The sequence below is a fragment of the Rhinolophus sinicus genome, chromosome 5, assembly GCF_057876585.1.
Source record: "Rhinolophus sinicus isolate RSI-liver-muscle chromosome 5, RSI-T2T, whole genome shotgun sequence".
In the NCBI taxonomy this organism is placed as follows: Eukaryota; Metazoa; Chordata; class Mammalia; order Chiroptera; family Rhinolophidae; genus Rhinolophus; species Rhinolophus sinicus.
In genome coordinates this window covers 104,578,132-104,594,289 of record NC_142505.1, presented here as the reverse complement: position 1 = coordinate 104,594,289, position 16,158 = coordinate 104,578,132, and the positions used below count along the sequence as shown (strand labels likewise).

The 16,158-nt window shown below is 35.2% G+C and overlaps 1 protein-coding gene across 8 annotated transcripts in view; it reads right to left on the bottom strand.

The window, feature by feature from the left end:
* RANBP17 (RAN binding protein 17) overlaps positions 1–16,158 on the bottom strand; it is a 255,550-nt gene that overhangs the window by 222,049 nt on the left and 17,343 nt on the right. For 7 of the 8 annotated variants that reach the window (XM_019741153.3, XM_074313890.2, XM_074313893.2 and 4 more), the window contains 5 exons: positions 13,147–13,212; positions 8,432–8,536; positions 6,829–6,994; positions 4,037–4,110; positions 1,708–1,827 (listed from right to left, as the gene is read on the bottom strand). In XM_019741153.3, the coding sequence (XP_019596712.2) occupies positions 1,708–1,827; positions 4,037–4,110; positions 6,829–6,994; positions 8,432–8,536; positions 13,147–13,212 (531 nt within the window). The remainder of the gene's footprint in view (positions 1–1,707; positions 1,828–4,036; positions 4,111–6,828; positions 6,995–8,431; positions 8,537–13,146; positions 13,213–16,158) is intronic. The other variant, XM_074313889.2, reaches the window with a different exon arrangement.

Genomic DNA, 16,158 nt, shown 5'->3' with positions numbered 1-16,158 from the left:
TGTTTAAGAAGCCATTATATTACACACAAAAATATGTGCCAACACATGTGTGCACATGCGTGCGCATGAGCGCTTAAACAAAAATCAATAGGAGACTTGAAAAATATTTAAGATAAAAATAAGAATGGGCTCTTGAAACATGAAAAAGAGCAATACCAACTGGACTTAAGATAAATAGCATGTGTGCACACACAAATAATGGAAATTTCCTTTAACTCAACCAATTTTTATTGAGTACCTACAGGCATTGTGCCCTCAAACAACTTCCTGTCACTAAATGGAGAGTCATTCAAATAAATTAATGCAATGTAGAGCAGAAAGTTTAACAAAAATACAAGATACAGAGGTAACTTTTGGGCCAGAACAGGCTAGAAGCAAAGACCAAGAAAGGTGCCCCCAGTTGTAAGGGAGCTCTGAAAACAGGGCACAAGTGTTATTATCTTTATAGATTGAGCACTTTGCACAGTAGCTGGCATGAAAACAGAATTCTTAAAGTATCTATTTAATATTGAAAGAGTTTCTAAGAAATTTCATTCAAATGAGCTCCATGAAAGAATATAAAATAGTGTCTAATTATTAAGGACAATTCACAGAAAGATATTTTGTACTCAGGTCTTTTAATACATGTTTGCAATGTAAAATAATATTCAAACTAACTTTTACAGCCATGAATCATCAATATGCAGATGTTGCAAAATCAATTAAGAGAATGATCTGGTATTAGCATATTACCTTCCACATGTTGATTGATAATGATTAAAACAACTAAAATGTTTAATGTATATTGGTAAAATCCCGTTTTATCAGCAAAAGATGTAAATTTTACAGTTATGCTAACATTAAAAAGGTAAAGCAAATGCCCAATATATAAAATACTCCTGAGAATAACCTGCAAAAACAACTGTTCTTTAAAAACACATTTTATTTATGTACAGATATTACATTTCCCCCCAAAATTAGTAATAACCAAGAGACTTATATAAACCTCCTTAAATCATTTAATCTTTTATTTATTATTAAAAATATTTATCATCCCTCACCAATAAACTTAGTCAGAAATTTTCTTGAATAATTTTATGTATATAATTTAACCCTTTAAAATCTGTACTTTCATCACAGATCTTTTAAACTAAAAGCAAAATTAAAAGTGAAACAAAAGATTTTATCTAGTCACACAAAATCACTAATTAATAATGGCTATATGATTCTCTGAAATGAATATTGCTATTGAAGCTTTGCAGTTAGTGTAGAGTAGATTTTAAAATCTACAAACTCTTATTTGTCCACAAGAGGGCAAAAGGACGTTATTTCATAATTTAAAGCCACTTATTCTAATGTTAACATTCAGATTTATACTGTCTTCCAGTTTAGGAGGTAGATATAACTCTGAATTAATCACTTCAGTAATTTAAGAAGTGCAAGCAAACAAATGTATTACAATGGTAAAAAGAGAAGCATGTAAAACATGTAACTTCTATTCACCTAAAAGAATGGAAAAAATAAGAGGAGGAATATAGAGGTCTGCCAGGAAAATATCCATTTTTAAAAACTGTCCATTTCTACTACAAATGAGATCTAAGGAAGATGAGTATGATACTTCACATTTTCTTCCAGAATCATAATAAAGTCGTGAGTTTATTATGCATCCTTCAGCAGAGAAACTGTATTTCCATATGCTAAGCATTAATTAAATTACTTCATAAATACCTGAGGGTTTTCAAGTATTCTTTTTACTCCCTTAATTAAATTACCAAGGTACTTGGCACGTTCAGGACTGCTAAATAAGGACCTTCTTGTAGAAGCAAACTGAACTAAACATGAAAGTGCCTAAAAAAGGGAACAACAAAATTCATTTCAATTTTTAAAGTTAACTATCGCCCCATGTAAGAAACACTAGTCTTTATATATAAAATATTCTTTCAATTTTTGTGATTAAAGAAAGCATTTAGAATTAAGAAATAGCGAAAGCTAAACATTTAACTACCAATCACCACTACCAGCCACAACCCTTCAACCTCACCACAGACATTCCTATTTGTGTATTCTCCTCTAATATTTTTTCATATATTAAGTATGCCAGAACAGAGCCTGGACATGGATACACTCAAAAGGGTTCCAACTGCTCCTAATGACCAGTTCTGTTTGCAACCCATGAACCAGATGTTCTACCAAAAAGAAAATACGGTTTTGTGGTAAAGTATGTTTGGGAAATACTGCACATTATGCACTGTGGTGTCCTTTAAGTAGGGAAAAACTCCTGTAGCCTTAATTAATCTAGCATGTCCCAAATTTATTTTGTGATAGAAGATTTTACCATTCATTAGTACCTTGTGGAACAATTTGGAAAATGCTGCTGGAAGAGTCAGATACCCTATAAAAATTCCTACAGAGTATCTTTGGCTTAGTTATCTTCCTAAAGTCAATATTTTACCAGACAATTTTACTAGACGGGTTCTTAATTCTACCACTGGTACCCATTGAAGTCTGTTTGTTCATTAAGTGAGAGGCCCAAAACTGGCAATTTTCAGGCCAAACTGACCCACATATGTTTCGTTTTGGTCCACATACACTGGCTTGCCACTTTTTAAAAAAAATTAGAATTTGCTGTGAATATTTAAATATTTTAATTTCACACAAAAGATTTGGCTCTCTTGGCAAGCGTGACAATAAGGACAAAAATCAGAAGATGGCTTTTTAAGATGTTCATCAGTTTGCCATAGTCTTTATTGTTAAAACAAACAAACAAAAAATCTTCCTTAGGCAATTCTGATATGTACATTTGGAAATCACTAGTATATTAAAAAATTGCCAGTATTTGCGGGTCAAAAACACCAGAGTTTGAATTTCAGCTCCAATATTTAGTGTGCTGCCCTAGACAAAGTCACTTAAGCCAGTCTGGATCTGTTTCTTCGTCTATATAGTGAGGGTAATAATTCTTACTTTGCAGGGCCACTTTGAGGATAAAGTGAGATAAGCACCATGCAATGGGGTATGCCCAATAAATGTTACTTTCTCTTAAAGTAGCTCTTTCCACTTTATTTTTAAAAAACCAGTAGCTTGTTTGTTTTATCCTAAAACATAATTGTACATGAAACCATGGTTTTTAAACAACTGAAAACAAGACTATTGTGGTTCAAATATAGAAGGCTGAAGCTCTCTGGCACCACCTGGAAACACAAGTGTCCTGTGAAACCCAGTTTAAAAACCTCCATCTTAAAATCCTAGATTCAAGAGCATAGATTTTTTTAAAAAGTATTTTTGTGATCCTGTTTCTCCCTTCTAGGCGATAACTCATCAAAACAAACGTACCACTGATATGTACTTTAAATCTGGAACACCATTTTTCATGAAATGGCAACATTAGAATTCCCAACTTTACTTCTACAAGCTTAGATGTTAAACTAACAACTTTTTCTTTTTCTTTTTTATTCAATCTTGCCTGGTATCTGTTTTACATTCCACAAAGATGGGGTTCATAGTCTCAAAGTTCTAAATAACCAGCGTCTCAATAATTTTTTAACCACATAATGGAATTTGATTCAAAAATAAATGAACTGGAGTGATGAGCACAAAATGAAATGAGCAGATCCCCTCTGTTTCTCATTCAGAGATATCTGATGGGGGCTGCACCACATGCCTGAGACATGGAGACAGGCAGGGTTGAGAAAGGGCGAGAGAGAGAGAAGTGAAGGCAACAGATGGGGTGACCGACTACTAGATTGAGGCCCAGAAGAAGGGGTGAGGACTGAGTAGGGAGGAAGATATAGTTAGAGGTTGACAAGTTGTCTTGGCTCCGGGCAGGAGCTAAATCAACAGTTATTGGTTCTGGGTTCACCCATGCAATGGAATGCACTGCTGACTGTAAATAGAATCTGACAAATAGCTTAAACAATACAAATCCCAGAAGATGTAAGAAGTTCCTGTGTGAGGTAAACCCAATCAAGAATATAAATAGAATTTTTAAAAGTAAATCTATACTACCCTTAGAGAAAAATCACAGGTACTTTTAATGAAATAATAAATGATTTTTACTTACTAACTGAGATAGCAGTGGTGGAAGTGAATGATACAAATTGAAGAAAAGATCCAATGTTGCTGGTTCCAAGAAAACTGGAAAAAAAAATTTTTTTCTAATGCCATTACTTTCAATTCCGTGACCTTAACACAGTAAGACATTATCAAACAAACAAGAACTCCAAGACCTTTGCATGTGGCCACTCTTCCCAGTTAGGCTTTTTTTTTTAATTCCTATCTTCCTTTGAAAGATGAATTAATATAGAGATAGAAATTAACTATATAAGATGTTGCTTATTTCTATGTAGCATCTACAGTTCTTACTGGGAGAATCTTTGTAACATTGTCCTTTCTTTGAAAGTAATACAAACATTTAAAAATTCAAATAGTATCAAAAGTAACTAAGTATATAATAAAAAACAGCTGTACCCTACTATGTTTCAACTACCTTTCAACTTTTAGATATGTTTCCAAATAACATACTATATTACTATTTCTTTATTTGTTTTACTTGAGATAACGAATTCTGTAACGAATTCCTGTTACAGAACATGAAGTGTTAGCTGTCTAATCACTAACCCCACCACTCCCACCACGATCCAACCTTTCTTAAAAATCCATCCACTATTATAACAATTGGAGAGTAAATCAATTCTAAGTGTTTACATTTATCATTACTGTGTAAGTCATGGTAACAGCTGAGCCAAGAAGTATACTATGATTATATCACATTTCTAACACTCTCTGGATTTAATCATAGCATCTTTTCTGTGCTTAGTTGTTTATCTGTCACTAATTCTTTCCAAACGCTCTGACAGATTTACAAAATCTTTTTCATGCCATTTTCCACGTGCTCAGTATCATCAAATAACTTATCATTTCCATTTTCCTATCCCTACCTCCCAGAGCCTTCAACTTGGACAGGTTATTCCTAAATTTGTTCTGTAATTATCTCCTTTTTGTGTATTGTCATCCTGGGTTGAAGCTCTGTTTTTCCAAACCCCGTATCTTCTACTTTCTTAGCTTGTATCTCAAGTAGCTTCCTGAGAGCAAGCACATAACGGATACATTTCAGGAGGCTCTGCATGTCTGACAATGTCTTTATTCTATCTTACACTTGATAATTTCAGTCTAGTTTGAAAATAATTTTCCCTCAGAAGTCTGAGGTTATTACTCTATTGTCTTCTAGCTTCCGGTGCTGCTGTGGAGAAGTTTAATACCATTCTTGATCCCAATCCTTTGTAGGTGACTTAGTTTTTCTTTCTGGTAGATTTTAGGTTCTCCTCTTTATCCTTGTTATGCTGAAAGGTCATGATCATGAACCTTAGTGTATATATTTTTTTCCTTCATTATGTTGGGCACTTGATGGGACCTTTCAATCTGAAAATTTATGTCTCAGTGCTATGAACATTTCTGGTATTATTTGTTTGCAAATTTCCGTCCGTTTTTCTGTCCTCTTAAACTCCTAACAGTCAGATGCCAGACCTCCCTAGTTTCATGCTCTAATTAATGTTCTTGTATTTTTATATCCTATCAAATCTCTCCTTTTTTTTTTTTCTGCTCTTCTTTCTGGGATATTTCTTTAACTTTATCTTCCAACTCTTTCACTGAGTGTTTTATTTTGGCAACCATCTTTTATATTTGGAACATTCTCTGAACATTTCTTTTTAAAACAATATCCTATTCTTGTTTCAGGGATGCATTACCTTTTTTAATCGCTCTCAGGATACTAATTACACCTCTATAAAGTTTACTTCTACACCTCACTTCATCTCCATCTCTACTAACTCTCCTACCCTTTTAAAAAAGTTTTTGAGATAATTAGATTTATATGTAGTTGCAAGAAGTAATACAGAAAGACCCCAGGCACCCTTTACCCAGTTTCCACCAATGGTAAGTTCTAAGAAAACTACAACACAGTATCACATCAGGAAGCTATACTGACACAAGCCACCAATCTTATTCAATTTCCCAATTTTACATGCACTCGTGTGTGTGTGTGTGTGTGTGTGTGTGTGTGTGCTTAGTCTGTGTAATTCTTATTAGATGTATTGGTTCATGTATTCATAACCACAGTCGTGATATGAAGTCCCTTTTGTTTGTTTTAGTCTCTAATTTCCATATTTAAAGTTTTCACAAAATCTATCGTGTTTCTCTACTGTATCTGATATTCCTGAATGCAAACACTCTCCAGTTTAATTTCTCACAGCCCTGGTCTTAGGAAGCCAGAGGGAGCGTGCAACAGAAAAGAGAGGTGCACGGCGGGTGGAGGAGATCCTGGGAAGTCTGTGCAGAACTTATTACCAATCCCTGTCAGCCCCCTTCCCTACTTCTGACCTCAGGAATACCCTAGAGCCATCATCTTTCCGGGATATGTGAGAGCAAATCAGCTTGCTTTTTGTGGTGTCCCTCACTATAAGAAAGTAAGCTGCAATTCTGCTCTGCTAAGTCAGTTACTCTATTTCACTCTTCATAACTACGAAAAATATGATGTCTCTTGCCAGGTTTTGTACCCTCTCCCACTGTTTATCTGAAAGTTTCAAAACAGAACTCCTCATTTTCCCTCCCCAACTTGTTTTGCCCCTGACTCTAGAGCTGTCTTTTCCTTGTTCCAAAATCAAAATATGGACGTTACTCTGATAGGACTGGGGAAAACATTTCGATACTGGGTATTGGCAGCTATCCTGGGTTACAAATCCTTTGGACCCGTGTGACTGCCTAGCACAAAACAGAGATAACTGTCCATAGGCGACTACATCGCTGTATTCCGTGCCTTTCATGCCGACCATCCCTCACACAGAACTTTCTTCTTACTTGTCCTCCAGGTTGTGGGGATCTGCACTGTGCACAGATCATCGGCAGACTCATCGGCTGAACTGCCAATGAAGTCGAAGTTAAGGCAGTTGAGGACCAGTTTCAAGACCTGCATTACTAGATTTTGTTGACTTTGATCCTGAAGATTTAAAGGTTTGGCCAACACCTGAAAAAAGTTCAAAGTTAAATGAAACACTGTGAAATGTCAATAAACACATTTTCACTTCACTGATTTAAATCTCTTCAATGCCAAAGTAAAATTAGCAAAAAAAAAAAAAAATGTTTATAAAGTTATCTGGTGTAATAGAAAAAAATTGTAAAATTACTATCAACAAAAATCTACAACAGACTATTTTCAAATTTAATTTTGTAAAAAATGGGAATAAAAACTTTTACACTTACCTATAAATTGTAGGTTACTTTCTAAAGTTTTAAGTGGTAACTTTAGGACAATACTTTAAACAGCACAAAGTACAAATGTAAGTGATTCACTAGCTCAAAGGTTTCTTGGAAGAAGCTGAAAATATCATGTTCTTCAAGAAAAAGTGGGTAACTTCATGCATAAAGGACCCCTATTCCGCTAACAAAGGTTCTCAGAGCTGTATGAACGTGGGACGACATTCACAAGCTTGCCCTCCATAATCTTGATCCTCCCACCTCTCCCCCCCCCCCCCCCGAAAATGGCCATTCTGACACAACCAGAATAAACTGTATCTGCTAGAAATACATCATGAAATATTTTTTGGGGGAGGAATGATATAAAGTTTGGGATTCTGCTTCAAGAATAACTCAAGAAGAAATAAAGTGGTAAGGTGAAGGATAGAGATGAAACAAGACTGGCCATGAGTTGTTACTGGCTGATGGGTCCAAGGGTGTTCATTATACAAAGTATATTGATATACTTTTGTACATGTTAAAATTTTCCAAACTAAAAGAAATTTTTTTAAATAATAGAGGGTCTTTCAGTCTGGCCTAATGTGAAAAATATCATATTACTATATGATAGAATTGAAATAAATAAAAATAGTGACTAGTGAAACATACTTTGGGAAATGCTGTATCACACCAATGAACAAGCTTGAGCAGCATGATAGAGTCCCTACATTACATAAGAACATATATAATTATAATTGTAAATCGTACTATCCCTATCCCTAATGATCAACAGAGCACAAAGTAGCAAATGAGGAAATAGTCTTTTGCAAAGAAACTATTAAAGTCAATCATCTTGGCTGAATTATGAATAAATATTGATAGCTGATGAATTAGGAAAATGTACTGTATTTTATTGTTCATCTACACCCCATTAAAATATGGGCAAGGCAATAAAGAAACTAAATCTTAATTAGCTTCTGCAATAAATCTACAGCAGAAAGACAATGAAACTACTACTTAAAGACAAGTTACTAAATTCCTTTTGGATTTTACTTTATTATATCCTTAGTGGATTTTTTGGAACCTCTTACAAATTTGTGCAAATCTACAGTACTTAAGCTTGTCCACTACAACGCTTCAAAAAGCAGAGGAATGGAGGGAAGGGGATTCATTTGAAATTCTTTTAAAACTTAAAATTTCCTAAATACTGATTTAGTAAATAACTTACCTCTTTTAGAAGAGAGCATGCTAGCATTAAAATGTCTTTGAGAGAAGTGTCACGAAATGAGGTAGCTATTTTCCTGTGTTTTGCAGAAGGTCTAGAATAATCAACCTAAAAAGATCAAGATGAATTTATTAACCAGACTTATCAAACAGCACAGCAAAACCTGACTAAGTAAGAAAAGGGATAGAAATAATCATTAAAGAACCATAAAGTATAGAGCTAAAAGGACTTTAAAAATCTACTGGGACAACTGATTTGCTTAAGGTTACTCAAACAGTTAATGGTATAGCCATGGTTAAAACACAAGTTTCTGGATTGTTTCAACTCTGTGTTCTTTCTAGGAACTATTCTGATCCCCAAACTAAAACTCAGAATTGGCTGTACTTTCAGAGGCAATATAAATACATATTATAAAATAAAAGGTAGATACTAAGACTATCAATTCCTGATCTATGCACCGTATTTCACATTAGGCAACTAACAACTTCCCTGGCCTCTGGATTCCTCCTGTAAAATGAGAAATCTCTAACATAATCTTCAAATTCTAACTTTCTGTGAATCAGCAAACTGAATCAGTTACACAAAATTTCTTCTATATGAAAGTGATATTTCTATATACACCAGCTATGTCACTGGTTTCATATATCCTTGGTATTCTAAAAAGAAACCGAGGCAGAAATTATAAGTAATCAGAAATATGACATTACATAAGCAATAGTATGTTCCCTCTGAATTTTTATTAGTTAATGACAAATAATCTTTAAGAATAAATTTACCAAGGCTAGTTCTTGAGCCTCTAAAATATAACATGGTCAAAACTACACTATTAATACCATTCATATTCTCACTTATCAATAGGACAGCAAACACAGCTGAAGTGTGATACCCAATCATTGACACCCATGGACTACAGTTCCTATAGCATTCCTTTTGCTATTTGGAAGATAGTAAAGCATTTTCCCTACTACTGTTTACAGATTTGAAAAAAGTAGTGAGCTCGAAATTGATTATTTTACACTTCCTAGGCTCCATCATACAATTTAGACTATACTTAAGTGCCACTTACTTATAGAATCATGAAACAGAACAGAAATTCAAAGTGATTATAGAAACCAGTTACTGGAATCTGTATCCAATATATAAGATTTGAATTAGCATTTCCAGCGTTCCTCCCTTCTTTCAAATCAAACTTCTGTTTGTCTCTCCTATAATACTTCCCTCAATATGTAAAAAAAAATTTCTCCTTAATACAAATTAATAGTATACAGCACTATAATAGCAATTTATGAAATACTCTTCACATTATTTCACTGAATCCTCCAAATTAACCTGTGAAATATATATTATCCTCTCTTTACATATGAAAAAATTAAAGTTTGTAGACACACTATCTTAGACCAACCTCTCATTACCGTATCTGGAACATGGAGGAGAACCTTGGGTTTATTGAGCATTTGTACATAGTAGGCCGTGTGCTAACAGCTTACCTCATCTTAGTAAGTTTCATGGAAGGTTTCATTCTCACTTTACACACAGTGATATATAAGTTTAAAGATGTTAGGAAGTGTGCACCAAGTAGTAAGCAACAGAGCTAAAATGCTAACCCAGGTCTTATTTCAGAGTTATCTTCAAAACCGACATGTGTATTTCACTTGGGTTACTCACTTAGAGACCCAATTTTCTGAGAAGAGGAACTGCACGTTTTCTACTGAACACCTATGCCTCTACCGTGCAGGCAAAACAGATTTTACTTCTTGATGATTATATATTTAATATATTCCAGGAGCAGTAGACGTGGCTTCTAAAAAAAAGCAGGATAACATATAATACTCTCAAATTTTAGGAAACCTCAAGTTTAGATCTTTTTCTTAAAAGATCTTCCTGTAATTGATGCTACACGAATTTACCTGGATCATATATGACAACTATAGTATTCGATTTTCTTCATGCATTTAGATCTCCCTACTGCCTGGCTCATAAATACTTAAGAAATTCTACTTGAATTATAAATGCCATAAAATTAGGCTGAGTGAAATATCTCCAGAAGCCATACATTTTTTGCCATACAAACCCAAAATCACACTTCAGACCTTGAAGCTTTTTTCAAAAGGCACTTAGTTCTACAGAAGATAAGCCTGGAACATCTTGTGCCAGAAAGTAAGAAAATGTTCAAAGAATGGTAAGTAAGTATCAAATGGACACAGAAGTTAGCTTAAAAGGGCTCCTACTGGCCAAATCTGGGAAAATTTGAGCATCAAAATATAATGTCAGCCACAAACCGTAACCTATTAAATAAAATAGGAAACCAGGAATGTAGCGTCCTGCGCAACACGGGCAGTGAGGGTAGGAGAAGGGGCGGCTTTGGGATAAGTTTTTAAGAAAGAAACATACAGAGACTTAATGCATAAATCTCAGAAGGCCAGGGGCTCAGTTCTGAAAGACTGGAGCCCAGAACAAAGCCGACTGGAGGTATTTATTGGGAAGTATACAAGGGAGTAGCAGTGTTTTTGGCACGGTCTGTGAGACTCACTTATCACGTTACAGAAACAACCCAAACCAATTATGTTGATCTTCAAACAGCCGAAGCAGAAAGTCCTTGAGGTGAGGTATGGAACTCTTTTAAGGGACATATATAACATGCTGAAATTGTTTCACAGAGCTGAGCAGAGAGAGCTTACTCTTATCACTCTCAAGACTTTTCTCCCAATTAGGTGAGACAGGAAAGCCAGAGTCAGCAGCCGCTTTGCTCAGGCAGGGGGAAGGGGAGACAAGGCCCCTTCCCAAATCTTTCTAAGGCAGCTCATGGGGGTCTCCATGGGGTTCCACCTGGCTTGAGTTGCCCCCCCTCCCCGTGGGAGATCTTACTCGTCATTGGCCACAAACTCTCTTTTGGAGACTAAATAGAGAGAAACACACAGTCCCAGAGATGCACCATCTCACTAACTCTTCTTGCCTTAAGGAAAGACATGGGAGGGTGGGGGGGGCAGTCTGCTAGGCTGCTGTGTGACAACACAGGAATCCATACTGATATAAATAAATAAATGAAGAAACTGAAAAATTTGATGAGGAATGAGATAGTTCAGAGTCTTAAAGTACCTCCCCAGAAAATACTTATTATTTACAAAGGGGAAAGAATAAATCTACAGTTGGAGAAACCTGGTAGAGACAATCTTAAGTGAACAAAGTGAACATCATTAATAATGCAACAAATCAAATCATGTGCTTCCTGATAGGAGGCAACGAGAAGACCAGTTATCACTCCCATGATATTTCTAACAAATACGCATAATCTGAATCTAATAATGAAGAAACATCAGATAATCCCAAATTGAGGGACATTTTACAAAACAACTGGCCTGTAATCTTCTCAAGTGTCAAGGTCTTAAAAGTGATGGAGAGATTGTAGAATTTTTCCAGATTGATGAAGACTAAGAAAACATACCAAATAAATGAGATGCACTATTCTAAACTCATTGCTTTCTGAAACAAATGGTGAAACTTGAATAGAGAATGAGGATAAGCGTAATACGCCATTTAATTTTTTTATTTTAATAGTTGTATTGTGGTTATATAGGCAAATGTCCTTGCATGTAAGAAACACACTAAAGTATTCTAGGATCATGTCAGCAAGTTAGTATCAAATGGTTGAAAAAAGAACTGTATATTGCAGTCCAATTTTCTACAAGTTCAAGATAGGTAATTAAAAGTAAAAACAATTTGGTTGCTCTCTGAATCACACTTTTATTATAACTCCATATTACCTAGTCTTATCTCAGTAACAATCTACAGACAGCAAACCCTTATGCTATGAAGCAGGAAATGAAAAAAAAAATTAGTTTTAAGATTAGCAAAAAGCTGATGGTTGTACAAGCTGGATAATGGATACATGGGTTACTGTACCATTCTCTTCAATATTTTCTAATTCCCGACTGAACACAAGTAGGAAATAGTTATTTGGGGTGACTTTTTTGTTTTCTTTTTACACACAGGAACTGTACTATCATTCCAAAGGAAGCTGGCAAGTGGTCCTGGGTACGTAAGCTCTCCCTACGTGTGTATGTGTATACATACACATATATGTATGCACACACACAGACCACTGAAGATGGCAGTTTTTAAATATAGACACTACATTCCCCTTTATTATACCACATAGAACCCAACCTCTGCTTTTGTTTTGCTTAGAACCACATTCAGTACAAACGTGAATAGGAGCAGGTGATGATGCGCTCAGCTGCTGAGCTCATAAAGGCACCGTCGGGGGGAGGCATAGCTTCTGAAAACTCCCCTTGTACGCGGTGAAATTCATGCTAGCAAGTGGCAAAGTGCCAAGGGGCCCGATCTTTGGTGAGTCCTGCTGTGTACCCACTGTTGAGAATCAATTCACCAAACTGTTCCTCCTCTATTTGTAAGCAAATAAAGGTTTGTTTCTCTTCAGCATATAATTTATTTCTTATGGTTAGTGTATTACTATATGCACAGAAGATAAAAGGACAATTATCCATTTGCCAAGGAGCCAGGACCATGTCTAATTCCCTGTGGTCTGTAGTACTTTATGCTATTGCTGTTATTTTCAATAACAATGAAAGAGTTGCAACACTAGACAAAAAAAAAAAAAAAGACGAATACACAGAGTTTATGCCACTTAAAAAAGATTTTACATCAAAGAAACAGCATTACTTAGCAAATTCATGTCACCATTAGATGAAAAGGCTTACCAGGTTCATTTCCTGAGTCAATTCTGAAAGGATGATTACTCCTATTATGCAGTGTTCCACAGTACCCTTTGGAGAAAATAACCAGGTTTAGTTTCTGTGGAGACATGTGATTGGTTCTTAATGTGTAAACCAGGTAACATTTACAAGTAATACTGAAACATCACATTTTCTTACTAATATAGCTTTTAAAACGTGTAGAAAAATCACTATCAGGTCCACAAATAAAAATAATTTCAAGTCCATTTTTTGAAGGATAAATGTAGGCATACAGGTATACGATGTGGGATAACAGCTCACCTGTCTTAGAACTGCATGACACCCCTCAAAATGTTTGCTGCACCTAGGACTTCTAATAAACTAAACCACAAAATATATAAGAGTTCGGTTCAATACTTTCCGTAAGACCATGAATATGAATGAGTAAAAAATACTTTTTAGCTTTATAAATTTGCTTGAAGGCTACTAAAATAGCTGTATTCAATAAATAATTAATAAACAGCTTAGGAACTAAGTTAAACTCCTTTATCTAATATCAGATAAGATCTCTCAGGCCCTTTTAATATTATTTAATAGTGCATGTGTATGCATTTATTATGTTTCCATAATAAAGGCATCTAAAGTGCACTGGGGTAAATACATGACTATCAATATGTTATACAGTTTCATAGCCTCTATACTGGTTTTAATTTAATTAGCTTCCAATTTAATCTCAAAAACTTCCTTCAAATCAAAATTCAGATTTTATGTGCATATTACTAACAAATTACCTCACTGCAAAATCAGACTGGAAGTACGAAAATAATAAACGTAACTTCCGATTATAGTGTAATCATAAAAATCAGCATTAATACAGATGACACTTTTCAAGTTTTAATTTTATGTTGGTCATTTCCTAACTATCACAGAATTTCACTGGGTTACCAAGTGTAAATAAATCCAAATTATCTCAGAATAAAAATATAAGCAAAAGAAGCATCCCCTAATTCCTGCATTTTCATTCTTTGTGGCCTGTCAGGACAGTTGGCACTGCTTGCACAGAGTTACAGGTTTCCTATGACGGCACCATCCATCCTCCGTGTCTACCAGGCCAAGGCTCCTCAAGGCGGTTACCTGAGCAGCTGCTGGTCCTTGAATCTGCCGGCAGGCTGCAAACTCAGTTCTAATCCAAGAATGGTTTGGTGCCGGTCCACGACGAGATAAATGTTTGCGCACCAGAATATAAAACAGCTAAGTCACGAAGGACACAGTTAAATTCAGCCGGCATTTTTTTTTTCCATAGCAAATCTTTACAGATAAAGGAAGCACCAAATGTGTTTATATTCTGACATAAACTCCTTATTTCACTGTGGACCAGCAATTGGAATAGCACTGCCCTAGACAATGGTAGGTTCTCCTGAGTATGTATGTGGAAAGGAGGCACATAAATGTCTGGAGTGTGGCAGCAATAAGGCTGCAATAACATAGAAAAGAAAATGTACAAAACTTCAGGCTATTAAAGATTTAACAAACTTGAAATAATTTTTAGTACAAACTTCACAGAAGCTGCTAATACCCAAAGGAACGATACAGTACTATTTTAGAGTATTAGCACATTAAAGTCTATTGTCTTTCTCATGAATCAAGGTTAGGTTATGTCATATACCCAGAAAACAAGTGCTTTTTTTGTGATGCTATAATAAACATTGAAGATAAAACATTTTCTGTTTCTTCTGGTCTTCTAAAACTGACAAAAGTACACTAGGGCCCAACTTAAGCTCAACTTACCTGCCACTGAAAAAGAAGCTTGAAAATATTAGCCAGCAACAATGATTTAATTCCATTGAGTCTTCAACCTTGACTCAAAAAAACAAAACTTTGAAGCCTATTCCTGTCTATGCTAATGATTCTTGATGAGCTGTGTGCAATTTGAGTAAATTATGAGAGGAGTGCTGTTGTGCTCACTACAATTACAAGTACAAAGGTAACTGAGAAACTCATCTGTCTCTGAATAAACTATCCCTCTGCCGCAGGGCAGATCTTCTCAGGGCTACAAACACACTCATTCCCGCTAAGTTTTCGATGACCAAATACAGTAAGGCCTCCCTTAACAATCTCAGCAGGTTCTGCGACTTTAGGAGAAATGACTTATATCAAAATCAATTTTACCATATACTCATTGGTATAAACAAGAGTTACATTCCTACAGCAGCCCATTACCATTATAACAAAACACTGTTACTTAAGAAACTGCTGTATTTGTTAACCACGGTTTTACAATATGAATCAAAGAGAAGCAGCATAGACTAGTATTTCATTTTCTGAGGTCTCCAATGTTCCACTATATGATTGAGTTATATCTTACACAGGGATTAAATTTTTAAGTTACAGTATAAGAAAATCTCAGAAAGTCTAAATTGCCTCTAATTGCCAATAAACCAGACCTACCAAACCATCTCTCAATTAATCCAAACTGCCAGTTTTTCCTTGAGAACTGGAACAGATCACTGCTACTTCAGCAAAGCACCAGCTAAAGTATGTTTCTTGCAAGTCGGGGTGATGTTTGTATGAAAAAATATGTATCTTTAAACATCTGAATCATACTGATCAGAGCATGGTGGTCACCCGAAGAGGCACACAGGAACAGGAAATGGCAGATGGAAGTTTCCCATATCCCCCTTAAGGACACATAATACTGCGTGGACTGGCAGGTGGATGCATGGCACAAATTCAATTAGTGTCCTCTTGCTGTTTTTCTCTGTTTTGCAGTCCAAATACTTGAATTTATGTAAGTTAAACGAGTATATACTGTAACTTGAGGTTGAAAACATTCTTTAGAAACTAACAGTCAATGTGGTATAATATAAAACTTAAGTATATATATATATATATATATATATATATATATATATACACACACACACACACACACACATACACACACACACACCTTAAGTTAAAAAATTTGTTGAAATGCTTGCTAGCTCTATGCTTTACTAGGTCACTGTGCAACTTCATGAAAATTACTTAACGTTA